The sequence below is a fragment of the Zalophus californianus genome, chromosome 4, assembly GCF_009762305.2.
Source record: "Zalophus californianus isolate mZalCal1 chromosome 4, mZalCal1.pri.v2, whole genome shotgun sequence".
In the NCBI taxonomy this organism is placed as follows: domain Eukaryota; kingdom Metazoa; phylum Chordata; class Mammalia; order Carnivora; family Otariidae; genus Zalophus; species Zalophus californianus.
Genome location: NC_045598.1, coordinates 77,767,321 through 77,794,652, shown reverse-complemented (window position 1 = coordinate 77,794,652; position 27,332 = coordinate 77,767,321). Strand labels below are relative to the sequence as shown.

The following is a 27,332-nucleotide window of genomic DNA, read 5'->3' as shown; positions in this document are numbered from 1 at the left end:
GTAAAGGATTTAGGGAAGTATACGAACAAGCACAATGCAGTATGAGTAATGCTATGATTGAGGAGGTCTGTAGGACGCTATAATGGGAGTTTAGCGTTAGGGTAATGGTTCAAGGAAGGCTAGCTGAGGAATGATTAAGCTAAGACATTAAAGCTATGTAGGAGTTAAGGAAAGACAATAAATAGGAGATCACTGGATAGAGGGAATAGCATATGTGAAGAGTAAAAATGAGAAAGGAACAAGAGGTTGCTTGGACTAAAAGAAGTTCATGGTAGCCAGAGGCAAGTATCATGAGTAAGACTGGTAAGATATGAGGATAGAGCAGTGAATAGGGAACAAAATCATACAGAATCTAGGACACCAGAATAAGGACCTGAGTCATTATCTCAAATTCTGTGGGGTGCCATAAAGTGTTTAAAATAAAGGAGTGACCAAATGAGATTTGAATTTTATGAAATAGTGGCACAGTGGTGTGCTGGAGCCAGCCAGTAAAGGCTTGCAAAAACCAGTTGTTCAATTTTCAGGAATTTTGTGAGTCACCTGTTGAAACAGCCATATTAACAGTTAAGTTATATAACACAATTAAGTTGTGATAGAACAAAGGTAATAAGTACTCACACTTCATCATTTCCTACTTATTTTTCCATTTTACTATCTGTGCTTTTGAGGTTATTTATACCCCTTGTATCTGTATGGTGGAAATACCATATTAATAGTGGTCTATTGCACATTTCTTCCCAACTTAATGTTCAGTAATGTTAACGTTGGTAGCTTGAAAGGACCCATGGTGGGAGGATTTACATCACATAAGGTGTCAAACTACAAATCAGGGCTGGATTTATTTTTTTGTTGATTATCTAGACCAGATGTTGGCAGACTGTAGCCTATAGCCCAAATCTGTCTGGTTGCCTGTTTTTGGAAATAAAGTTTTTTTTTTCATTTTTAAAAATATTATATTGTGTTAATCACCATACATTACATCTTTAGTTTTTGATGTAGTGTTCCATGATTCATTGTTTGCGTGTAACACCCAGTGCTCCATTTAATACGTGCCCTCTTCAATACCCATCACCATGCTAACCCGTCCCCCCACCCCGCTCCCCTCTAGAACCCTCAGTTTGTTTCTCAGAGTCCATAGTTTCTCATGGTTCATCTCCCCCTCCGATTTCCCCCCCTTCATTTTACCCTTCCTACTATCTTCTTTTTTTTTTTTTTTAACATATAACATATTATTTGTTTCAGAGGTACAGGTCTGTGATTCAACAGTCTTACAAATCAGAGAAAGACATGTATCGTATGATCTCACTGATATGAGGAATTCTTAATCTCAGGAAACAAACTGAGGGTTGCTGGAGTGGTAGAAGTAAAGTTTTATTGGAATATAGCCTTGCCTGTTTGTTTATGTATTGTCCATGGCCACTTTCACACTGCAGTGGTGGCAGGTAGAATACTTACGATACATTGTATGGCCCACAAGCCTAAAATATTTACTGTCTGGCCTTTTAAGGAAAAGCTTTTGACACCTGTGCTTGATTTTTAATGCAGATTAAACTTTAAAAGTGGTTGTATCTTCAGCCTATACATTATGAATAGCACAAAATTTTTAAGGAAATTTTCTTTCAGTATTTGATTACTATTACCAGAATCAACAAAAAACTTGCTCACATTATTAACAAATGAGTGAAATTCTAACATAAGTCTTCTTTGTTTCACTTTCATCTTTAACAAAAATATTCAATCAACATTTATATCAAAACTTCACTTTTTCCCCAGTTTCAGCCATGGCTTATGGATACAGTAGTTTAGAAAAAAATCAGCGAAAGCATTCTGTGAGAATATAGCGACTACACAGAATGGGCAATGGGTATTGTATATCTTATTATCTATATGTTGTTTTCTTTATATCCTCTATATCAGTTTATATTAAAAAATATAATAAACTTATGCATGAACACATATGTGTACACACACATGCACTCTCACACTCTCTCTCACACACACACACACACACACACACACACACACACACACCCCTAGGAGAAAGCTGATTGCTAGACTTTTTTTTTAAAGATTTTATTTATTTATTTGATGGGGGTGGGGCACAAGCAAGGGGAGTGGCAGGCTCCCCACTAAGCAGGGAACTCGACGTGGGGCTTAGTCCCAGGACCCTGGGATCATGACCTGAGCTGAAGGCAGATGCTGAACCACTGAGTCACCCAGGTGCCCCTGATTATTAGACATTTACTAGCACAGCACTGGGTACACATGTGACCATATGCAAATTGGCAAAATATTTAAAGCAGTATTTTCTTAAAGTGAAGCAGCAATATCATATCTGAGATACAAGAATAAGTACAATTTTTTATTTGGAAGTTTAATTATTAAACTCCTACTAAATTTGTTATTTTTAGAAATTTTGGTATTATAGTACTGTCAGGTGCTAAATTTCTCCTAAGATCACCATGCTGTACAATTTTGATACAAATGATTGCTAAATTTCAACTGAAGTTAATGGAGGAGAAAAATATTTTTACATACCCGACTTTTCTCATATCAACATATTTTCTTCATATTTTGTTATTTCTGGATCAGTATTAATTGGCAAGGGTATCGTAGAATACAGTTTTGGGGTTTTTCTTTGTGAAATTTTGAGGTGGTAGAATTAAGTACTATGCTTTTCCTGGGAAGGTTAGAATTATGATATAATCTAATTTCTATTCTCTTTTGTAAAATATTCATTAACATTGCTTCAGAAAGAATATGTTATATATTATAACTTTTTAAAAAATATTTATATTTAAATATAAACTAAATTTTAAATATTATCTAGCTAATAAACTCTCTTAGTATCCATATTGTCTGTTAATCTGTTGTTTGAAAGTTCTCAGTATTTTTTCTTGCATAAAAAATGAGCAGCTTTCACGGTCACCAGTGATTTGAATTGTTTTAGTTAAGTTCATTTTAATTTTAACTTCTAATGCAACATTTATTTATATGAGTGGTGTTTCTTAATGCTTAAAGATGGAATGCTATTCTATATACTCAGTCTCTATATATTCTATATATTCGGTCTTCATTTTATATCAAGTTTAGGAAATACTGGCACTTTTTTCTCTCCTTTAATCGTAGATCTATTTGTTTTCAAAATTTGAAGCAAGTTTTATTTTTTATTTATTACATGGTTTATTTTTGGTTTGTTTTGTTTGCTGCTCTAGAACAAGGAAGAAGTGATGGCTGTGAGACTCCGGGAAGCCGATAGCATAGCTGCTGTGGCCGAATTACAGCAGCACATTGCTGAGCTGGAAATTCAGGTACCATATGAAAATAATAAAGTACACATAAAAATAATGCCATAGTTTCTCTTTCCCTCTGCACCCAAGGAGTGATTTATATCTTCCTCCTATTGACTGTGATTCTATTTTCAACACATATTCATTTCCAAGCTTTTTTTGTGGTAAAATACATATAACATAAAATTGACCATTTTAAAGTGTACAGTTCTGTGACATTAAGTACATTCACATTGTTGTTCAACCAGTCCCCAGAACTCTTTTCATCTTGCAAAACTGAAAGTCTGCTTATTGAACATCTCCTCAGGTCCATCTTCCCCAAACCCCTGGAAACCACCATTCTACTTTTTATCTCTGAATTAGACTACTCTAGGTACCTCATATACGTAAAATGATGTATTATTTGTCTTTTTTTTTTTTTAAAGATTTTATTTAATTATTTGTCAGCTAGAGAATGAGCGTACACACAGGCAGGGAGAGCGGCAGGCAGAGGGAGAAGCAGACTGCCCGCTGAGCAGGGAGCCCAATGCAGGACTCCATCCCAGGACCCTGGGATCATGACCTGAGCCGAAGGCTGACATTTAACTGACTGAGCCACCCAGGCATCTGTCTTTTTTTTTTTTTTTTTTAAGATTTATTTATTCATTCTAGAGAAAGTGCACAAGTGGGGGGAGGAGCAGAGGGAAAGAGAGAGAAAAAGAGGGAAAGCAGACTCCCCACTGAGCAGGGAGCCTGACAGACCGAACCACAAACTAACCCACCTACCCACCTCAGGGCTCAGTCCCAGGACCCCGAGATCATGACCTGAGCCAAAATCAAGTGTCGGCCACTTTAACTGAGCCATGCAGATGCCCCAGTATTTGTCTTTTTATGACTGGCTCTTTTCACTTAGCATAATGTCATTAAGGTTTATCCATGTTGTAATGTGTGAAAAAATTTCCTTCCTTTTTAAGACTGAGTAATATTCCGTTGTATGTGTATACCACATTTTGTTCATTTATCCATTGGTAAACACTTCGGTTGCTTCCACCTTTTGGCTGTTGTGAATAATGCTGCCGTGAACATAGTTGCACAAATCTCTTTGAATCCCTGCTTTCATTTCTTTGGTATTTACCCAGAAGTGGCATTGATAGATCATATAGTAATTCTGTGTTTAATTGTTTGAGGAATTGCTGTTCTATTTTCCATAGCAGCTGCACCATTTTACATTTTTTGCTAGCCAGTGCACAAGGGCTCTTATTTCTATCCACATCCTCTCCAACACTTGTTAGTTTTCTGAGTTTTTTGTTGTTACTGGTTTTTTTTTATAGTAGCCATCCTAATCAGTGTAAAGTGGTAGCTCATTGTGTTTTTTTTTTTAATTTTTTATTGTTATGTTAATCACCATACATTACATAATTTGTTTTGGTGTAGTGTTCCATGATTCATTGTTTGTTCATAACACCCAGTGCTCCATGCAGAATGTGCCCTCTTTAATACCCATCACCAGGCTAACCCATCCCCCTACCCCCCTCCCCTCTAGAACCCTCAGTTTGTTTTTCAGAGTCCATCATCTCTCCTGGTTCGTCTCCCCCTCTGACTTACTCCTCTTCATTCTTCCTCTCCTGCTATCTTCTTTTTCTTTTTTTTTTTTTAATATGTTGAGTTATTTGTTTCAGAAGTACAGATCTGTGATTCAACAGTCTTACACAATTCACAGCGCTCGGTTTTGATTTGCATTTCCCTAATGATTAGTGATGCTAACCGTCTTTTCATTTGCTTATTTGCTATTTGTATACCTTCTTTACAGAAATATCTATATGAGTCCTTTGCTCATTTTTTAATTTTTTTATTTTTTCTTAATTTTATTTTATTATGTTAATCACCATACATCATTAGTTTTTGATGTAGTGATACACGATTCATTGTTTTCGTGTAACACCCAGTGCTCCATGCAGTATGTGCCCTCCTTAATACCCATCACCAGGCTAACCCATCTCCCCAGCCCCTTCCCCTCTAGAACCCTCAGTTTGTTTCTCAGAGTCCATAGTCTCTCATGGTTCGTCTCTCCCTCCAATCCCCCCCTTCATTTTTCCCTTCCTTCTCCTAATGTCCTCCATGCTATTCCGTATGTTCCACAAATAAGTGAAACCATATAATTGACTTTCGCTGCTTGACTTATTTCACTTAGCATAATCTCCTCCAGTCCCATCCATGTTGATGTAAAAGTTGGGTATTCATCCTTTCTGATGGCTGAGTAATATTCCATTGTATATATGGACCACATCTTCTTTATCCATTCGTCTGTTGAAGGGCATCTCGGCTCTTTCCACAGTTTGGCTATTGTGGACATTGCTGCTGTGAACACTGGGGTGCATATGGCCCTTCTTTTCACTACATCTGTGTCTTTGGTGTAAATACCCAGGAGGGCAATTGCTGGGTCATAGGGTAGCTCTATTTTTAATTTTTTGAGGCACCTCCACACTGTTTTCCAAAGTGGCTGTACCAACTTGGATTCCCACCAACAGTGTAAGAGGGTTCCCCTTTCTCCACAACCTCTCCAACATTTGTCGTTTCTTGCCTTGTCAATTTTTGCCATTCTAAATGGTGTAAGGAGGTATCTCAGTGTGGTTTTGATTTGAATTTGATGAATGATGAACATTTTTTCATGTGTCTGTTAGCCATTTGTATGTCTTCTTTGGAGAAGTGTCTGTTCATGTCTTCTGCCCATTTTGTGACTGGATTATTTGTTTTTTGGGCGTTGAGTTTGAGAAGTTCTTTATAGATCTTGGATACCAGCTCTTTATCTGTAGTGTCATTTACAAATATCTTCTCCCATTCTGTGTGTTGCCTCTTTGTTTTGTTAACTGTTTCCTTTGCTGTGCAGAAGCTTTTTATCTTGATGAAGTCCCAAAAGTTCATTTTTGCTTTTGTTTCGCTCGCCTTTGGAGATGAATCTTGAAAGAAGTTGCTGTGGCCCATGTCAAAGAGGTTACTGCCTATGTTCTCCTCTAGGATTTTGATGGATTCCTGTCTCACATTGAGGTCTTTCATCCGTTTTGAGTTTATCTTTGTGTATGGTGTTAGAGAATGATCGAGTTTCATTCTTCTGTATAAAGCTGTCCAATTTTCCCAGCGCCATTTATTGAAGAGACTGTCTTTTTTCCTTTGCATATTTTTTCCTGCTTTGTCGAAGATTATTTGACCATAGAGTTGAGGGTTCATATCTGGGCTCTCTGTTCTGTTCCATTGGTCTATATGTCTGTTTTTGTGCCGGTACCATGCTGTCTTGGTGATCACTGCTTTGTAATAGAGCTTGAAATTGGGCAACGTGATGCCCCCAGCTTTGTTTTTCTTTTTCAACATTTCCTTGGTGATTTGGGGTCTTTTCTGATTCCTACAAATTTTAGAATTGTTTGTTCCAGCACTTTGAAAAATGTCATTGGAATTTTGATCAGGATGGCATTGAAGGTATAGATTGCTCTGGGTAGCATTGACATTTTAACAACGTTTATTCTTCCAACCCATGTTTGCTCATTTTTTAAATCAGGTTGTTGAGTTTTAAAAGTTCCTTATATATTCTTGATGTCAGTCCCTTATCAGATTGATAGTTGGCAAACAGTTTTTACTGTTTTTTGATGCACAAAATTTATATTTTTGTTGAAGTACAACTTAACCTATTTTTCTTTTGTTGCCTCTGCTCTAAATCCATATTTGAATGATAGTTTACCATATTTGTACATTGCCAAAGCAATTTATCCCTCTATGTCCTATTTCTTATTAATATGGGAAAAATATTATGTTGAAAATCTTATTTCTTTCAAAATGTGTTATATTCTGTTCCAAGCCATAATACAGTTTTTGCTACAACATCTAGAATTTTCTTCCCACTTGAAATATCTTTTGAATTAAATTTCAATTCAAAATTTGGTTAATTTCTAAGACTTACATATATTATAGCCTCATCTTTTGATGATAATCAATAACACATTATGATTTGTATATGTTTATAAAAAAATAGCTTTTATGTTCTGTTGGTAATATTCCCTGTAAGGTAGCACATATTCAGAAAAACTTCAGACATGAACTGACTGCATGACATATTTGTAATCAGCAATTTAAATCATACTATCAGATGCAATTCTAGTTTAAGCCTGTAGTTTTCTAACATCAAGAAAATTATGAAATTTTGTTACATTTCTTTAAATGTTAGTCACAAACAGCAAGATTTATATCATTGTTTTTATTTATACTGAAATACTTATTAAAGAGCCTGATATGCTGCATGTTTTGTTTAAAATGAAATATGTTAATATCGTTTCTGAAAATAGAAAATGCATGAAATTTTTACTATCGGGAATATGTTGGCATCAAGTGGATCTTGATTAAATAATCACTCGAATCCTAATTGCTAAATTCATTGGTATTTTTTCAGTCTTTATCGTGCTTGAGTTTATCTTGTTTGTCATTGTTGGCCTGTCATCCTCTTTATGTTCTCTCCTCCCATAGCTTTCCCACCACCACTCACTTTTGCCTCTCTTCTTTCTTGTTTATTGTTTTAGTCTTCTTATCATTTCTGAATGTTTGTATTCCTCTGAGAATCCCAAGTTTTTGCTTTTTAAAAGCTGTATTCAAATGAAGGGTCTCACTTACATGACTTTAGGAGGCATCTGTACAACAGATCCTAATGTAACTCTAGCCCTTGCATGTTTCCACAACCAATAATTTTTAAACCTTTTTAAAAATTATTTTAAAAATTATTAGCACAGTATACCAAGAAGTTCATAGTACAGAATTACATTATAATATGGGTAAACACATTACCCATATAATCACGGCTCAGGTCAAGATACAGAATATGCCTGTACCCAGAAGTCTACCCAATCACACCTGACTCCCTTGTCCTGAGTTTGTGGTAGTCATTCCTTTGCTTTTCCTTATAATTGTGTCACCTTCATTTGCCTCTCTGATCTGTACAGTTTAGTTTTCCCTGTTTCTGAACTTTGAATAGAGTGTTCTTGAATATCTTTGTCTCTTCTTCCTTTTGTTCAACGTTATTTTAGTAAGAGTAATCATTTTTATTGTACATATTCCATTTTATGAATATATCACAATGTATCTATCCACTCTAATATTATTGGTCATTTGGGAGTTTGTGGATTGGGACTGTTTTGAACAGTGCGGTGGTTATGAGCAGTCTTGTGCACTATACTGACCACATGTACATGTTTCTGTAGTGTGGAATGTTTGTGTCATAGAGCATGCAAATCTTCAACTTTATTTTCCAAAGTGCTTGTACCAGTTTAAACTCCCAAGAGCGCATATGAAAGTTCTTGCTTGTTCCATAGCCTCTTCAACACTTGGTGGTGTCAGATGTTTTAACTTGTGCCGTTCTGCTGGGTATGCAGTGATACTTCAGTGTGGTTTTAATTTCCATTTACCTGATTACTAATGAGTCTGGCCATTTAGATTTCCTCTTTGTAAAGGTCTGCTAAAGTCTTTTTGTATGTATTTTTCTATTAGGTTTTTTCTTTTTCTTTGGGTGTGTAGTTCTTTATTTATTGATGTTACGTTTTGCACATACCTCTTTCCACTCTGACTTATCTTTTGTTGTTTTTAAACTTATTGTGTCTTTTGATGAGTAGACCGGTAGTTTTAATGGACAGTAAACCACTCCACCTGAAGTTTCACAGGCACTTCAAATTCAACATGTTTAAAATTATGTGTTCCTAGGGGCACCTGGGTGGCTCAGTCAGTTAAGTGTCTGCCTTCGGCTCAGGTCATGATCCCAGGGTCCTGGGATCGAGCCCCATATTGGGCTTCTTGCTCAGCGGGACGCCTGCTTCTCCCCTGCTTGCTGCTCCCCCTGCTTGTGCTTGCTCTCTCCCGCTCTTCCCCTCTCTCTCTGTGTCAAATAAATAAAAAATCTTTAAAATAAAATTATGTGTTCCTATTTCATCCAAATTTTTTTTTCTTTTTGTATCTCTAGTCTTGATCAGTGGTATCATCTCTTAACGGATTGTTCAACCTAGTAGGAACTTCACTTAAGCCTTTCTTAACCCTCTACATCAAGGCTATATAGAGAGAGTATGTAAACTTTCAACTTTACTAGATAATACCAAATTCTTTTACAAAGTGCTTGTGCTAGTTAACATTATGAGCATTTTACCTTCTCACCTACTCTTGTAGTTTTGCTTTCAGATAATTTTTAATAACTCATAAAGACTGAAGTATCTTGCCCAACTCCTCAGTTGGGTACAGTTTGGGACTTCAAAAGAGAAAAGTCCTGAATAAATCTAAAACTAAATCAAAGGTAATTTTAATTTCAGAAACTTTTCTTTTAATCTCTCTTAGCTTTTCTATTCCCCCAGGCCATTCTCTGAATTCTTCTGTCCCCAGCCTTACCTAAACTATTGCAGTAACTTCCTAGTCAGTTATCTCTTCTCCAGCCTCAGCTCTTCCACAGAGCTATCCAAGTTAGCTTTCTGAAAAATAAAAACTTTTACTGACTGCCTTTTACCTAGAAAATCATATCAAAATTCCTTAGCATAAAATGCTTAGCTTTTCATTTTTGCCCAAACCTGCATTTCCCATCTCATCTCTCAGCATTATCTCCTCATCCTCCCTCCCTACCCCTTACATACACACACACACACACACACACACACACACACACACACACACACACACACACACACACACACACACACTTTTCAGAATTTTCACATTCTCTCAAAATTCTGTACCATTCTACAAGCTACTGTGTCTTCCTAAATTGTGTTTCTCTGTACCCCCTAGTCCTCTGCTTTTAAGGTATTTGTTCTTGCTGAGTTGTGCTTGACTAGCTTGCTAGTAATACATTTTAGTAAATGTGTTTTCAGTAAATGTCTTGATGATTCAACTTTCATTCATTTATTTACTTATTACATGCAGATCCATAATAGATCCCATAATAGATATCTTGCTAAAATCTGAAACTCCTTTCTCAATTATAAGAATAATACATTTTAGGTCATTCTTAGTCATGAAAATATTTTAGATCCTTTGCAAGTTCCACTAGGGGGAGAACTCTGTCAAATATTTTGTACTTCAATCTCTTCAGATCAACTCTTCCAATTAATGTAACTCTCTTGCGAATAAATTTTTTTTCCCATAAACCAATTTTTCTCAAACTCTTAATTTAATAAATTATGTTATTATGTAATCTGTTGATATAATTAAGACCTGCTTTTTAAAGTATTTATGACAATTATACTTTTATAAGTGTCATATTTAGATAAGGAAATACATTAGATGAACAAATACTCATTTTTATAAACATTAGCATTCAGTGGTAGATACACTTGTGAGACTAAAGTTTATTAAATTTGATTTCAAAGATTATTTAGTCATCTTGAAACATTTGGCCTGATTTAAAGTTTATAATCTTTCCATTATTATTTGAGATATCTGCATCTGTAATATACTTAAGATTTTTATAATAATGCTTTTCCCCCTTGTCTTTGGAGGAGCTGTTTTATATTAGTGTCTCACAGTAAATTTAGCCTTTTGTAAGTATAGCAGTTTTCAAATTTTAGCCACCTACTTAGAACTATTTGAGAAAGTTATTAGCTAGGTTTCCTCCTTCTCAAACAGAATGTCACTTTACAGATGGATTTTAGGTCACCATTCTATTATAATGCTTGTCTCAAGCAGATACACACCTATAAAATTAAGAGGTTAAGCACTAAGGTTTCATTAAATATAAAAATTATACCGTGTATATAATTTTCGTATCTTTTGACCATTCAGAGTTACCATTATTAATTTTAAATACTATATAATCCTTTCATTTCATTCAGATCTTTATGATTTTATTAGATAAAGCTCCTTTGGCCAAATTTCTATTCAAAATAATACTACTATTCAAATCACTATGCTCTTCTGCCACTTCATGTTTCACAAAACAATTATTTCTTGCCATAAAATATACATTTCTTGTTATTCTTGTCCACATTCTCCACCATAGTGGAAGCTCAGTGAGAGGAATTTTTGGCCAGACATTCAATTGCTGTATTCCTCAGCGCTTGGTATATAATGCTTGGTACATAATCATCGCTTAACTATTTGTATTAGATGTTAAATTAATACAATAATTCACTCATCTGCTGTTTCTACAAGTGATTTTTAACTGTATATTCTTTGAGTATTCAAATTTTTAAAATTCAGAGATTATCACTGTATTCACAAATGCATCAATTTGCATAGCCTCCTCAACATTTGGTGGTGTCAGATGTTTTAACTTGTGCCATTCTGGTGGGTATGCAGTGATACTTCAGTGTGGTTTTAATTTCCATTTACCTGATTACTAATGAGGCTGGCCACTTGGATTTCCTCTTTTGTAGAGGTCTGCTAAAGTCTTTTTGTATGTATTTTTCTATTAGATTTTTTCTTTTGTTATCATTAGGTCACTGATGAGGATGATAGAATGATTTCAGACTCTGTCTAAATGCGTTTATCATCTTACAGAAGGAGTGACTGAATGTGGATCTCTTCTTTGAAAGGTTGTTGAATAGAATTTAAACCTCTGAAAATTCATGTATGTTTATTGTTGGTGTCAATGGCTTCAGTTACATCTGAGGTGATGCAAGTTGTTACCTTTTAAGGGAGAATTTTGTTTTTTTCTTCCTATCTGCCCATATACTTTACAAGCTGATTTTCTGGCTTCTTGGTTTAAGTAGCTGCAAAAATAAATATGATAGAACCTGATGAGAATAAAAAGCTTCAAGAAATTTAATTATTATTAAGAGCAAGAGGATTTTAAATCCTAAATGACTCTGTGGTCACAACTTTTTGTCTTTTTGTTTTCTCATAATTGCTAGAGATATTGTATTTGTTAAGAATTTAAGATCTTGAAGTCAAACTACTTACCAAGTATCTTTGACAAGTTACTTAACCTATCTTTTTATTTATTCACTCAGAACTAAGGATCTGAAAGTTTTCTGCTTTAGAGTTGTTGGTGTTAAATGAGAAAGCATTTGTAAATCATGCAGATTTGGGGAAAGAATTCTCTGCTAGGTACTAGTAAGGGCAAAGAGCCCAAGGCCAGGAGCTTGTCTGAGTAGAGTCCCTGGGTGAAGTAAGAGGGGAAGTAGAGGAAGTCTGTGAGGTAAATAGGGCAGATTATGTAGGGCCTAAGAACTTTGACCTTTGTCTGAGTAAGATGGAAAGTCATTAGAGGGTTTTGAGCATAGGAGTGATCAATTAGTAGACATTTAACCTATTAAAAAAATTTAATTGAACTTGATTCAGAAAAAAAATGCTTTTAAGAGTAATTCATAGTATTTAGGAGGGAGGAAATGGTGGTTAAAAAGTATTTCCTCCTCTTAGTGGAATTTTCCACCTTTATTCTGTTGATCCAAATGTTATTTATTTGTCCAGGGCTTTATTTTTATATTCACACTAAATAAAACTTGCTCTACTTTGCCTGTGGTGGAACAAAACACAGAAAAGTTAATTTTTGCTCAGGTGATTGAAGAAAAATAGGTGGGAATTAAACTCAAGCTCTGTGATATTTAACCTGGAATTAAGTTTGTATTTTGGTTTTTATAAAGATAAGCATATTAATTTGTCATAACCATATTAAAAGCTTCTGTGGGCAAGCACATCTATAAAATTAATGCTGCTTTGTTATAAGTAATGGAAAATTTTTAATTTAAAACAGTGTAGTTCTACTCAAATCCAACGTTTTTTTCTTTTCCTGGTACCCAGTAACATTTACCCACTTTTGTTAGTTTGCCCAGCAGATAACCTCTAGGGATGCCTCAGATGGGCAATACCCCAACCACTCTTGGCTTAAGAAACACCCACTCAAAATTCTGTTCTGACCTAAAATGAGTGAGTTAGGTTTAAATCAGTGTGCCCAGATCAGTATGCCGTTTTGGCAGAGATGGAGAGGAAGTGATAAAATCTTTATCACTGAACTTTAAAATACGTGTTTTATAATAATGTTAAATTGCAGTGACATTACTAAATAATGGAGTTTATCATAAAGCTTTGTGATCAGTTTGTGCTTTTCAATTTCCTGAGCTAATTTGTTAATAGTTTCACAACAGGTGGTAGTTTATATGCCAACTCTTGGCTAACAAACTTCTTTTTGGAAGATTTTTTTCCCCCTTGAAGTACAATGGTTTCCGTTTTGAGCAACTTACTTAAATATTAAAGTATTCTTCATTTTTCTTAAATGATTTTCTCAAAATTTTATGCATTTTTAAATTAAAAAAATAGCTACTCTAATTTTATCTAGTTTTAACAGTAATTCTCAACAGAAGAAGTTAGGTATGTAGGATATTTTATTCAGCTTGCTATGTAGTCATTAAGGATGATAAAATTCAGTTAAAATTTTATTTACTTAAGTGCTCAGATTCTTTGGTATCCAAATTTAGTATGCAGTTAAATATAAAGAAATTAGGTACCTAGAGGTTTTTAAGGTATTGCTGTATTTAGAAATGAAGAATATCATTCAGATACCTAAGACGAGCTCATAGTAGCATCTGAAGAATTAGTGAAGGAGGATTAGACCCTTAAATACCATAATATCAGCAATCTCTTGGTGTTAATAAAAGCTAATTGATGTATACCTAGCATGTACATCTGGGTTTCTCATACCATTCTCTAATGAAGGAAACCAAGGCTCCTCAGAGAAATAACTGATTCCACGACTGGGACAGGAAATATAGTAAGGACAAAGACGAGCCCAGACACCTTGTAATACTAGAGAAAGGGCTTAAAAACAAAACCAAACCCTACATTAAAGGGGCAGAAGAACCAACAGAAGGAGTTCCTGATGGCCAAAGGTAGAACAAATGAGGAAAAAATGTTTAAAGTCATAGTAGATTTTAACTCATGGTATAAAATAAATACCCATGAGTCCACTGATATAAATAATGATTAAATAAATTAATAAGTGGGAAAGAAGAGATAAATCTCTATGCAGAAGAATTTCAAATAATTGTTGTAGATAATTCTGTTCTTGAGGAGAGGAAGAAAAAGCCCTTTTCCTTAAGTGTGGACTATGCACAATGACTTCCCTCCAGGGGTACAGTATGGAAAGGGCAGGAAAGAAAAGAGTAACTTCACAGTGGAGAAACTTGACAGACACTGCCTCACACAGGTAATCAAGGTCAACATCAGTAGTTATCAATAGTATGTACTATGGTGTGATGAAAATGGTAGTTCTGTAGTCTTCCAGTAACCCTTAAACCCCAATCTTAACATGAGAAGAAATATCTGACAATTTTCGATGGTGGGGCATCCTACAAAATACTTAACCAGTGCTCCTCAGAGCTCATCAAAAACAAGTAAAGTCTGAGAAACTATCACAGCCAATAGGAACCTAAGGAGACGTGATCCAGAATGTAATGTAATATGGTATCCTACATAGGATCCTAGGACAGAAGAAGGACATTAGCTTAAAAACAAACAAAAAAACTCAGGAAATTCGAATTAACTTTAGACTTTGGTTAGTAATAAGGTATCAGTATTAATTCATTAATTGTAACAAATTTACCAACTGATGGAAAATGTTATTAATAGGAGAAATTGAGTGCAAGAGGTATATGGGAACTCTCTGTCTTCTCATTTTTTCTGTAAATCCAAAACTGTTCTATAAAAATTCTATGGTAAAAAATAGTTTATGTAATTTCATGGTTTTTAGGGACCCCTGGAATTATACAAATTTAAGTATTTGTCACAAAATTGCTTTGTTTCTAATTAAACTATGATTTAAAGAAATATTTTCTAGCTTTTGGACCTTGTGCAAATGCTGATTTTTCATGTGGGCATGTAGTTGGTCCCATGAGAAAAATCACTTCTAAAATGTTTGTGTATTTGTGTGCATATTTCTCTTCTCAAATAGAATTAAATCAGTCTTAGCATTAAAAAATTTTTGAATTTATTTTCTCCCTTCCATACTTTTCAGATTACCTTATTATTTTCTTAAAAGTATTTCTATGTACTTTTTTCCTAGTTACTAAACCTTAAAAAATATTCAAACCTTTTTGTCCATGACTTTAAATTACAGGAAACTGTTTTAGAAACTTAGAATGGTACATGATATGAGTATGATTTGTTTTTAGATCTGTCAAATGAGTCACCTTGAAGTCACAGAGAGGCTACCATTTACCACATTTACTATTATGATTAATTTTTCTTAGGGCAAAGTACAAATCAGTAATAACTTACTAAAGCTTAGTGGTTGCTATTGATGTTTCAGTAAGGTTATGTTGATTAATCACAGTGATTACTTATCAACTGTCAGGGATTTACTCAAATCATTGGGTTTTCTTCTACTATAGTAATTTCATATGCAGTTATAATTTGCTTAATACATTTTGCTTTAATATATGCATTGAAAATACCAAATTAGGACTTAAAAATTGTCCCCCTGCTGCAAGTTAATATGGTTGCCTCTGTGACCGTTGAACATAGTTTCATAATATAGCCTTGAAAAAAAAGTTTTATTTAACCTTAAAAACAGTCAAGATATTGCCTTCTTATGGTCTCTGAAATAGTTTAATTTTTACAAAGGAGAGAGAAAGAGCTTGGATATATCTTTAGCATAGTCACTCTTTGTGTTACATTTTTCATCTGTGAGTGTAATTTAAAATTTTTTTAAAATGTAAGCTTTACACTTGCATTTGAGACTAAGCAACCTGCATTGTGTCATGACCCTTCTAATACCACAAACTTTCTGTAATACTACTCCCAGTGAAAAACCCACATCCTATGTATAACCTTAGATTTATTTTGAAATCTCTATGAAGAGAGCATAGAGAGATTACTAATTGTTTCTGTTATTTCCTTTAAGGGTGTGATGTCTATTTGTAAACCATGTTTTAAGTTTTAATGTGTGAGGTTTAAAATGTTAAACTGTATTAAGTACTGATTTCCTATTCTAAAGTTATAAAAATGGAATAACTAATTGTAAGTTTCAGTTGAGAATTGGGTGGTATATTAAACATCTGTAGAACATTTCAAGAAAGGAAAAAGCAATAGTACTTCCAGTAGCCAATACTTCTGATACCACTGGCTAGGAGAATACTAATAAGCAAATGCAAATTTAATGATAAGCCACTTTTTTTTCTGTTTTCTTGTTGTTCTTGTTTTTACTATTTCCTTCCATTTTAGACTTATTTTGTGTTCTTGTGAAACTTCTTAAGATGGATGCCTAAATCCAACATCATTTTTATTATTTAGAAATATTGGTAACTACTCATCAATAGTAGAATTGTTAAGCCATAGTAAATCCATACTTGGAATAGTCTATCTTTAAGAAAGAATAAAGATCTGTAAGACATAATAAATGAGAAAAACAAACTATAGACAGAATGTAGATCATAATTCCATGTGTGTGTTTTTAAAAGTATATGTGTGTGTATTACTTGTTTTACACATATTTAAATACATTAGAGTGTCTGCTGTGATACCTATCAAACCTGTTGACAGTGTTCCCTCTGGGGAGAGTAAAGGGCTTGGTGCAAAAGAGTAAGGGGCAGGAATTCACTTTTTACACTATATGAACTTATATTATTACTATTGTAATTTTTTAAATGAGTATACATTTAAATAACTTTTAAGGTAATCATTGCTAGAATGGAAATAAGAATTAGAACTTTCAAATAGTCATAGGAAAATAGCCACAAAGACAACTTGGTCCATCTAGCAAAAGTACCATGCTTATTCTGTGGCCTTGAAGTCCCTGAGTTTTCTGGCTCCTGCTTACTTTTCTTACTACATTATCATCACACTCCACTTTACGTGTTATGCTCTAGCAACACCATCCTTCTTTTCATTTCTTGAACCAAGGTTATTCATTCCTAATGTAAGGCTTTTGCTCTTACTCTACCCTACATTTGGAATACTATGCTCCCTGAGCTTCCCCTGGTGGTTCCTTCTTATCATTTCTTTTTAATTTAATTTTATTATGTTATGTTAGTCACCATACAATACATCATTAGTTTTTGATGTGGTGATACACGATTCATTGTTTCATATAACACCTAATGCTCCATGCAGAACGTGCCCTCCTTAATACCTATCACCAGGCTAACCCATCCCCCACCCCCCTCCCCTCTAGAACCCTCAGTTTGTTTCTCAGGGTCCATCGTCTCTCATGGTTTGTCTCCCCTTCCGATTCCCCCCCTTCATTTTTCCTTCCTTCTCCTAATGTCCTCCATGCTATTCCTTATGTTCACAAATAAGTGAAACCATATGATAATTGACTTTCTCTGCTTGACTTATTTCACTTAGCATAATCTCCTCCAAGCCCATCCATGTTGATGTAAAAGTTGGGTATTCATCCTTTCTGATGGCTGAGTAATATTCCATTGTATATATGGACCACATCTTCTTTATCCATTCATCTGTCGAAGGGCATCTTGGCTCTTTCCACAGTTTGGCTATTGCGGACATTGCTGCTGTGAACATTGGGGTGCATATGGCCCTTCTTTTCACTACATCTGTGTCTTTGGTGTAAATACCCAGGAGGGCAATTGCTGGGTCATAGGGTAGCTCTATTTTTAATTTTTTGAGGCACCTCCACACTGTTTTCCAAAGTGGCTGTACCAACTTGGATTCCCACCAACAGTGTAAGAGGGTTCCCCTTTCTCCACAACCTCTCCAACATTTGTCGTTTCTTGCCTTGTCAGTTTTTGCCATTCTAAATGGTGTAAGGTGGTGTCTCAAAATTCAAAACACATTGAGATACCGTATCATCATTTTTATCTCAACTTAGAAGTCACCCACTCATAGAGATTTTCACTGACCACCTTTGTAAAATTGGCCCCTCACACTGTTACTCTCTATTTTATGATCATGTTTTATATTATTTATGACTCTTGTCAGGGCCTTTAATTATCTTCACCTTAAGAATTAATTCACTCCCACATATAATATATTAGAACCTTGTTTATCTTATTTACTGCAGTATGCCTTTTGGCTGGCATATAACAGGTGCTCAAAAAATAATTGCAGGATGAATTTTAGGGGGCAGAAAACAGTCATGTATAAGGGAGTTTGATATTCTATGCCATAAGAGGTAGTAGAATGTTCTAAGGACTGTGTATGTAAAGATTTAATTTATTTAAATAAATGCCACCACAGAAGTAGATTGAAATTGATCCTATAATTTCCTATCCAACCATCTAACAAAATAGTAAATAACAGGGTTTTTGTTTTTTTTTTTTAAGGCAAATACTTTTCTACTAAAAGCAGCCTGAGAGGAAAAGGAGCAAAACCTAGTGCAATAAACTTTAAACATGACAGCTAAGGGAAGAAATAGACTAGACTAGAGCAAAGAGGCCTAGCAGGGCTTGGCTTCTAACCTCAACTGTCTCCTTCTCCTATCCCACTCACCAAGCTGTATAGGTAAGTCAGCAAAATCCCCAGAGGAATCGATTCATCATATCCCAAATGCGGAGAGAAAGAAAATGAGTATTTTCTGACTGAAGAATTGTAAAAATTTCTGGAAGGAAAAACCCAAAGAGATTAAAAAGTGAACATCTGAATTTTAACTTAAGTGAAGACCTTGGGGACAACACACTGAATTTGGGGAACTCTATGAATCCTAAACCCAGGTTTTGACATATATCCCCCCAGTTAGGTAATACAGATATTTAATAAAATCTTCGACGAATAAACAGAGCCCTTGTTTAGCCAGGTTCTTCCCTTCCCTGTGCTATCCCTCAGGCTATAGAAAAGTCAGAACAAACTTGAGCTTGGAGAGTAAAGAAAATAGATTTTAAATATGGTGAAAGGGGAGTTAATAAGTAGCCCATATTCTTAAAGCATTAGGAATATCTGGGCACTCACCTAGCTATGAAGAGAAGAAATGGCAAGGCAACTTGGTTTATATTATTATAGTGGAGAAAGAGAAAGAAACACCATTCAAAAAAGATCCCAGCCAAGAAGAAAGGTAAATCAAGGATAAGAAAGGAATTACAGATGCTTCTCACTACAAAACAAACATGAATTCAATAAAATTAAGAAATAAAAAGATAAAATGATTAAAAAAAAACTGAGGTAAGAATTAAGATTGTACTGCTAAGGAAACAAATTGAAACCCAGTACATCATTGCAGAAACAACAAAAGAATAGTCTATTCAGTAAACAATGCTGAAAAGTGGAATATTGGCATAGAAGAAAAGCTTGAGATGGTCATTGTGAATGCAGGGATTAAGAATGTAAAACAAGTATCAGCTAGCAGGTATGGATGAAAGGTAGATAATCTAACACTAAAGATAACTGGTGTCCCACAACAAATGGAAAGAAGATATACTCAAAAATATGAACAATTCCACATATGAGTAAAATCGTGGTACTTGTCTTTCCTTGACCGACTTATTTCATTTAGCATTATACTCTTTAGGTCCATTGTGTCGTTGTAAGCAGCAGGCTCTCATTTTTTTATGACTAATATTCTTTTGGGTATATATACCACATGATTTCTCGCATATGTGGAATTTAAGAGCAAAACAGGGGCACCTCGCTGGCTCAGTCAGAAGAGTGTGCAACCCTTGATCTTGGGGTCATAAATTCAAGCCCCATGTTGGGTGTAGAGATTATGTAAATAAATAGATAAACCAAAGAAAGAAAAAAGAGACAAAAAAAACCCAGACTTAAATACAGAGAGCAAAGTGGTAGTTACCAATGGGGAGATGGGTGGGGGAATGGATGAAATAAAGAGGATTCAGAGTACACTTAACTTCATGAGCACTGAGTAATATGTGGACTTGTTGAATCACTGTATTATACACCTGAAACTAATATAACACTGTATGCTAATTATACTTCAACTAAAAAAATATATAACAAGAAGTCATCCCTAAAATTCAGAAAGATCCAAATATACAAATCAGAAGAATACCCTGTGTTCTAGGAAAATTTGACACAGAATACTGCATAAACACTTAAAGCAGATTACGCCCAAAGTTGTATGGGAAGATTGAGACTTCTTGTCCAGATCTCTCACCGCATATTCAATGCCAGAAACCATTGGAGCAGTGGCTGTGCTGCACTCCAGTAAGATAGGCACTAGCCGCATAATGGTGCCTTAAATTTAAATTGATTTAAATTAAACAAAATTAAAATCAGTCCCTCAGTCGTACTAGCTCAGTAGCCTCATGTTTGGGCATTTATTTGGGCAATTAGGATTGCAGTTCAAGGTACACAGATTTGGATAGAAACCTGACTCATGTTCCTTGTATTTTCTATCAATTTCAGCTAAAATTCAAGATTTAATATTATCTTTATATCTTTTCCTTTGTGTGAATTATTTAAGGTAAACATGTATAATTTTACAGAAACAATTATTTCCCTTTTTTAAAAAAGCTGGCTATATGTATTCCAGGATGTTAACACTGATCATTAAAATTGTTTTTCTCTACTTTTTTCCCCTCAGGCCTTTAAATTCCTCTATATAACAGGTGAACTCGAAATCATAAGCTAAAGGTGATGAATGTTTGATGGAGGAGCATATGCAGGGGAAAAAATGACTCAATAACTGTATTATTCACAGCCAAGCCAAACCATCTCGTTGAAATTGTTGAGAGGAAATTAATTTTATAGTATGGGTTAATAATCTCAAATGTATAAAATATTATTGATACTATCTTTATATGGGCTGTCTTTGATTTTATACCTTGTTCTCCCTTGACTTCATATGGGAAGGAGTTACTGAATTGATAAATAATTATAATTTGGTTTTTCATACTGGCCTTCTCCTGTACTTGATAAAAATGGCTGGCTCCCTATCAAATTCCAGGACTATAATAATCTAATAAGTTAATAAAACTTCTTGTTGACAAAGTCAGCTCTTTATGTTTCTTTTAAACAAATGAGAAAAGAAATATGTAGCCAAGAATACTCTATCCAGCAAGGCTGTCATTCAGAATAGAAAGAGAGATAAAGACTTTCCCAGACAAACAAAAACTAAAGCAGTTCATGACCACTAACCCAGCCCTGCAAGAAATATTAAAGGGGACTCTTTGGGGGAAAAAAGACCAAAAGCAATAAAAACTAGAAAGGAACAGAGAACATCACCAGAAACACCAGCGTTAACAATGGCACTAAATTCATATCTAACAATAATCACTGTGAATACAATGAAATATTACTTAGCCATCAAAAAAAAAAATCTTGCCATTTGCAACAACGTGGATGAAGCTAAAGTGTATTATGCTAAGTGAAATAAGTTGGAGAAAGACAAATACCATATGATTTCACTCATACGTGGAATTTAAGAAACAAAATGGATGAACATATGGGAAGGAAAAAGAGGGAAGCAAACCATGAGACTCTTAATGATAGAAAACAAACAGGATTGATGGAGGAAGGTAGGTGGGGGATGGGTTAAATGGGTGATGGGCATTAAGAAGGGCTCTTGTTATGATGAGCACTGGGTGTTATATGTAAGTGATGAATCATTTCATAAATTGTACACCTGAAGCCAGTATAGCACTATATGTTAACTAGTTGGAATTTAAATAAATTTGGGGGAAAAAATGAGAGAAGAGCATGTTTTATCAGTGAGATGAATATATAGGAAGCTGTCTAGTTATCTGATGCTAAGGAAGACATGACAAACTTTGACAGCTAAGGATTGTACTCCCCAACTTTGGCTTCCTATCACTCTTTATGGAGGGTCCGGGAAAAGATATATGAATCACACATAAAATTATCAACACCATTTTTAGAACAACAATTCTAACACATATCCTGCTGTGGTTTGTCTCACAAATATGGAAGTAGGAGTGAAACCTGATTTCTACCCCTGGCTTTTTCCATGTGATCCTTGATAAGTTAGCTTCTGAGTCTGTTTAGTCCTTGAGTGCTGTTGGATCTAGGCAACACTTAGGTCAAGCCACCTATGAGGATAAAGCACGGGTCCAGTGGCCATGGAAGAAAGAGGACAGCTTATTAATTTATCAATCTGGAGAAAATCCTGCTAAGAGAAAGAAGTGGTGATGAGAATCCAGAGTATGAAAATAATAGGTCTAGAGCATAATGGTCTCTAAGCTAACAGAAGAGGATCTCGAGAAATAACAATGCTGGGTTGTAGAATGACAGGCAAGAAGATGAAATGATGTTTGCTTCGATTTAGAAAGGCTTTTTGAAACTAATTCTTCAAAAGTCTCAGTATCCCAAGACAGCACTCCCAGTGTTTATCATTAGTAAACAGGATATCATCATATATCCTTTCCTCATAAGCAAAAGAGCAAGATAAAAGCTGCTTTATACTGCACAAGAGCACCTATTTGGTATTTAACTTTGTGGTATTAAAAACAAAAACAAAACACAAAGCCAAGAAACAAAAGCAGAGATGAATCTTTCACTGAGATGATAAACCCTCATGACATGGAATATGAGGATATTAAAATATAGCCATCCAGAAGATGAATCACATTTTTTTCAGCTACAGTATTCTCCAGCTCTGAGCACTGTCTCACTGAGCAAGGTGAAGCTAAGTGGCTGTTTGATGCTTTCCTTTTATGACAAGTCCTCTCTTTCTTAGTGATTTCTTTGTGACTAACCCTGTGCTTTTCCCAGAATTTAAAGTCATCTACCTATGACATAGAATATTTTCACAGAGACAAAAAAGCTAAAGGGCTTTTGTGTATTTAAAGTATGTGAAGTATGGGGAGAGTTCTTTGGATCTCATAGGGACTGAAGAGTTAAACTCACAGGTTAGTCTCTTAATAAGAGGCAAAAAATATAACTACTAATATTTATTATGTTTCTCTTTTATCAAATTTCTATAAATAATATAATAAGTAAGTGTTTACTGGTATAATATATAAAATGCTGTCTTCTAGTGCTGTTCCTATATATTTTCTTAGTCTTTGGCTTCAGATATTTAAGTTTCTGCCCTTGTCGTCTATGCTTCCTCCCTTAACCAACCATTAAATATACACTATATTAGTTTTATCCTGCTGCCTATTTGGTTTGAAAAAAAGGAATAAAAACAGAACTGTACTTGGAGTTTTGTTGGAATGGGAAATTTTTGTATTTTACCTTGCATAATACAGTCTCTAGACTTGGACTCTTAAAAATATTAACAAAATCATGACAAAAAAAGCAGAGGGATATTACAGATTAAAAGAGATAGAGTAACCAAATGTAACCATAAACGTCGGTTTGATTCTGGATGGTAATAATCCGTTTGGGGCCCTTTTAAGGGAATTTAAAGAGCTACATATTCAATGATACTGTGGAATTAAACTACTACTTTTTTTAAAAAAAGATTTTATTTATTTATTTGACAGAGACAGAGATAGCGAGAGCAGGAACACGAGCAGGGGGAGCGGGAGAGGGAGAAGCAGGCTTCCCACTGAGCAGGGAGCCCGATGCGGGGCTCAATCCCAGGACCCTGGGATCATGACTGAGCCGAAGGCTGATGCTTAACGACTGAGCCACCCAGGTGCCCTAAACTAGTACTTTAAGTGTGATAATGGCATTTAGTTATGTGGGACAGTTCCTTATTCTTAGGAAATGCATGCTGAAATACATAGTAGTGAAATGTCGTATCTGCATTTTACATTCAAATGGTTCAGAAGATATCTATACATATAGAAAGAATGAAAGCAAATGTGGCAAAATAGTAATCCGTGAATAGAGCTGAAGGGTATAAGGGTATCATACTACTTGAACTCCTCTGTAGATCTGAAAATTCTGAAAACTGAAAAGCTCGAGGAAACTTTGGCAGGATGTAAGTAATAGACTAGGTGCTTTTATGTTTTGTGTTTTCAACTACCTCAAATATGCATCTAGTACATTAGCTGCATATTAACTGGTTAAATTCTCTCTAAGAAAACTCAAAAACTTCTAAGCAAATTATCCGGTCACACAGAGTATTAAAAAACCAGTGGCTTGAAACACAGCTTTTAAAATCTGCTATCTTCCTGTCTCTAAGGAAGTGTCCTTCCTGTGGCAAGATAGGGTAAGTTATAACCAGCATTAAAAACATAGATAAAGAAATAAACACAAATGGACTCTTAGACATACCTCTTATAATTCCACTTAAAAATTGAGGCTTAATTTGTAGTTTAAACAAACCTGAGCCCCTGCCTCCTCTTCTCTCACCTCCACAATAGTTTTTAATATTATACGCTACTCTTTCTTCTAAACAGTTGTTCAAGGCAAGTTAACATCATATTCGTCTCAGTTTTGTTGCAATATGACACATGAAAAACATGCTGCTTAGAGCTATAGAGAAAACATTTCACATTTTTACTTAATTCTTCTAGCTCGATGCACCAGCACATTTAATTATTCAACTTTTTAAAGAATATGTTGGAGTACAGTAGATGTAGGTGATGATATTTCTGATTAAAATGTCCGCTTTCTACTGCGACTTTATACACATTGCACAAATAAATATTCACTTATTTCCCGCTGACTATAGCATGTACTGATTTTCCAATCAACTGTAACAGATTATGTGACACATCTTGGGCACATTCCATCTCTACCTCCTTCTTTCCTGGATTACAGCTCCCAGTGGTTGCAGGGATAAAACAGATGAATGTGTATGTATACCTAAGGTCATTAAAAAACAATCCAAGTAGGGGGTGCCTGGGTGGCTCAGTTGTTAGGCATCTGCCTTCAGCTCAGGTCATGATCCCAGGGTCCTGGGATCGAGCTGTGCATCGGGCTCTCTGCTCAGCAGGAAGCGTGCTTCTTCCTCTCCCACTCGCCCTGCTTGTGTTCCCTCTCACTGTCTCTCTCTGTCAAATAAATAAATAAAATCTTTAAAAAAATAAAAAAAAACAGTCCAAGTGTCAAACACTGCTCTTTTTTGCTAAATATTTTACTAAATATTCCTCTACACGCATTTATAGTTATATTAGATAACATAGTTTTTTGACTGTATCAACCTGTTACCTAAAAAAAAACTTTAGAAAATTGGATCCCTTATTTATTGGCATATCCCCTCATAGAAGTTGATACTTTTAATATTCTGCTGGTCCTCAAATCGTTGGTTTTTCTTTATTCTTTTAAAAGTTATCTTAGTATTCAGTCGTAGGAGTCATATATATGGGATTTTTTCTGATCCTAAACATTATTTAGTTCCTCATCATACATTACTAAGCTTTAAAATAGTAATATCTTCTGTTTGAGAGCTAGGTTAACCAAGAAAGGGATTTGAGTTCAAAATGAACCACCCTCTGTAGACAGGGAACTGACCAGCTGAAACTAACATAGAAATAATACGAAGTGAAACTGAGAGCAGAATTGAAAGAAATTAATTTAAGAAACCTTACCAGTTTTCCTTTGTTTTAAAATATATTCACTCTGGAAATGTAGAGACTATTTGTAAATAAGTTTATGAGTCTTGGTCATTTACCAACATTTGCCATTGTGGTGGTAGTTAAAAGAAATATTTACCCTTTTTTATGTGTAAAATAAATTCTATAATGAGTCTAGACTTGTAAAATATTATTTGAGATTCTTAAAAGGTAAAAGTATTTTATAACTGGCATATAAATAAAATTTTGAATTTGTGTTTAAAAAATAGTTCATTTTCAAAGGTGGTACAAACCCAGTGTCAATTTAAGTGTAGGTCTACATACTGGCTATATCAGAACCACCACTTGTGTAGCTTTCAAAGTGTACAGATTTTTCAAACCCCATTCACAGATACTTAGAATTCATTAGGTCAGAAATAGATTCTTTAATCTGTGTGTTTATAAAACTCCCAGCCATAGTCATCTTTGGGAATTACTGTTTTAAGCATTTCCTAGGTTATGTTGTTTATATTATTATATTCATTTACTTAGCCATATTTTTATAAAGATTTTATTTATTTATTTGAGAGAGAGAGAATGAGATAGAGAGAGAGAGAGAGAGCATGAGGGGGGGGAAGGTCAGAGGGAGAAGCAGACTCCTTGCTGAGCAGGGAACCCGATGCGGGACTCAATCCCGGGACTCCAGGATCATGACCTGAGCTGAAGGCAGTTGCTTAACCAACTGAGCCACCCAGGTGCCCCTACTTAGCCATATTTTTTAAAAATATGTTAGATAGGTTGTTTTTATTGCAGATAACAGAAAACTACATTCTGGATTTTATTTATGGCTTAAATAATAAAGGGGATTTATTGGCTCAGGTACCTGCAAAGTCCAGAAGTACGATATATTTCAGGAAAAGTTTAATTTGGGTTCCAGCTTGTTGCATTAGGCATGATTCTGAAAGCTCTGCTCTGCTTGTCATGTTTGAAAAAGATTTATTCATTTTTAAAAATAAAAGTCAAAAATCTAAAATAAATAAAGATTTATTCATTTTTGAGAGAGAACATGCGTGTGAGAGTAGGGATAGGGGCAGAGAGAGAATCCTCAAGTGGACTCCCCACTGAGCACAAAGCTGGATGCAGGGCTCGATCTCAGGACCCTGAGATCATGACCTGAGTTGAAATCCGAGTCAGCCACTCAACTGACTGAGCCACCCAGGCGCCCTTCTCCTTCTCATTTTTTATCTTTAGGAGGTTTTCCTCATTGTGCTAAAATGGCTAACAAATGAGCCTTATACCTACTTATAATATCCAGAGTAAGAAGCTATAACCCATAATTTCCAGTAAAAGTTTTGAGAGTCACACTATTTGAGCAAAACCCGAACCAGCTACAGTGCAAACAGATGTGATTATCCTGTTTGGCTTCAACCCTACCAACCAGGGCCTTACCTGTGGGGTTAAGGATGGGGATAATTCCTATCCTATGACCACTACATAATGAAGGAGAGAAAATAGATCTTGATGTAACCATAAAATCTACTCTAAAATACTATAGAGATGAACTGGAAGCCTAGTCTAAAATTATATTGTTTTAATGAAGTACTAATTTGATTTTAATATTTTTCACTTTCTTAAATTTCTAGTAAAATATGAAGAAAGTACTAATCTTAGAGCAACAGGTAGATTTTAGATGAAGAATCAGTAAGTAACCTGTGGGAGATAAATACCTCTTCACATATGTAAATGAACTACAGTATGGACTAAGTGCTTGCTTTCTGGTGGGGGGAGGGGCAGGCATGTA

General features: G+C 35.0%; 1 protein-coding gene across 13 annotated transcripts in view; it reads left to right on the top strand.

Moving 5' to 3' along the window:
* EVI5 (ecotropic viral integration site 5) overlaps nt 1-27,332 on the top strand; it is a 197,574-nt gene that overhangs the window by 133,971 nt on the left and 36,271 nt on the right. For 10 of the 13 annotated variants that reach the window (XR_003523070.2, XM_027611578.2, XM_027611587.2 and 7 more), the window contains one exon: nt 3,216-3,311. Coding sequence is in view for 11 of the 13 variants with exons in the window: in XM_027611578.2 (XP_027467379.1) it covers nt 3,216-3,311 (96 nt within the window). In the remaining 2 variants the exon portion in view is untranslated. Of the gene's footprint in view, nt 1-3,215; nt 3,312-11,715; nt 11,805-18,496; nt 18,675-20,706; nt 21,086-27,332 lie in introns of those variants that run through there. The other 3 variants (XR_003523072.2, XM_027611632.2, XM_027611642.2) reach the window with 3 other exon arrangements.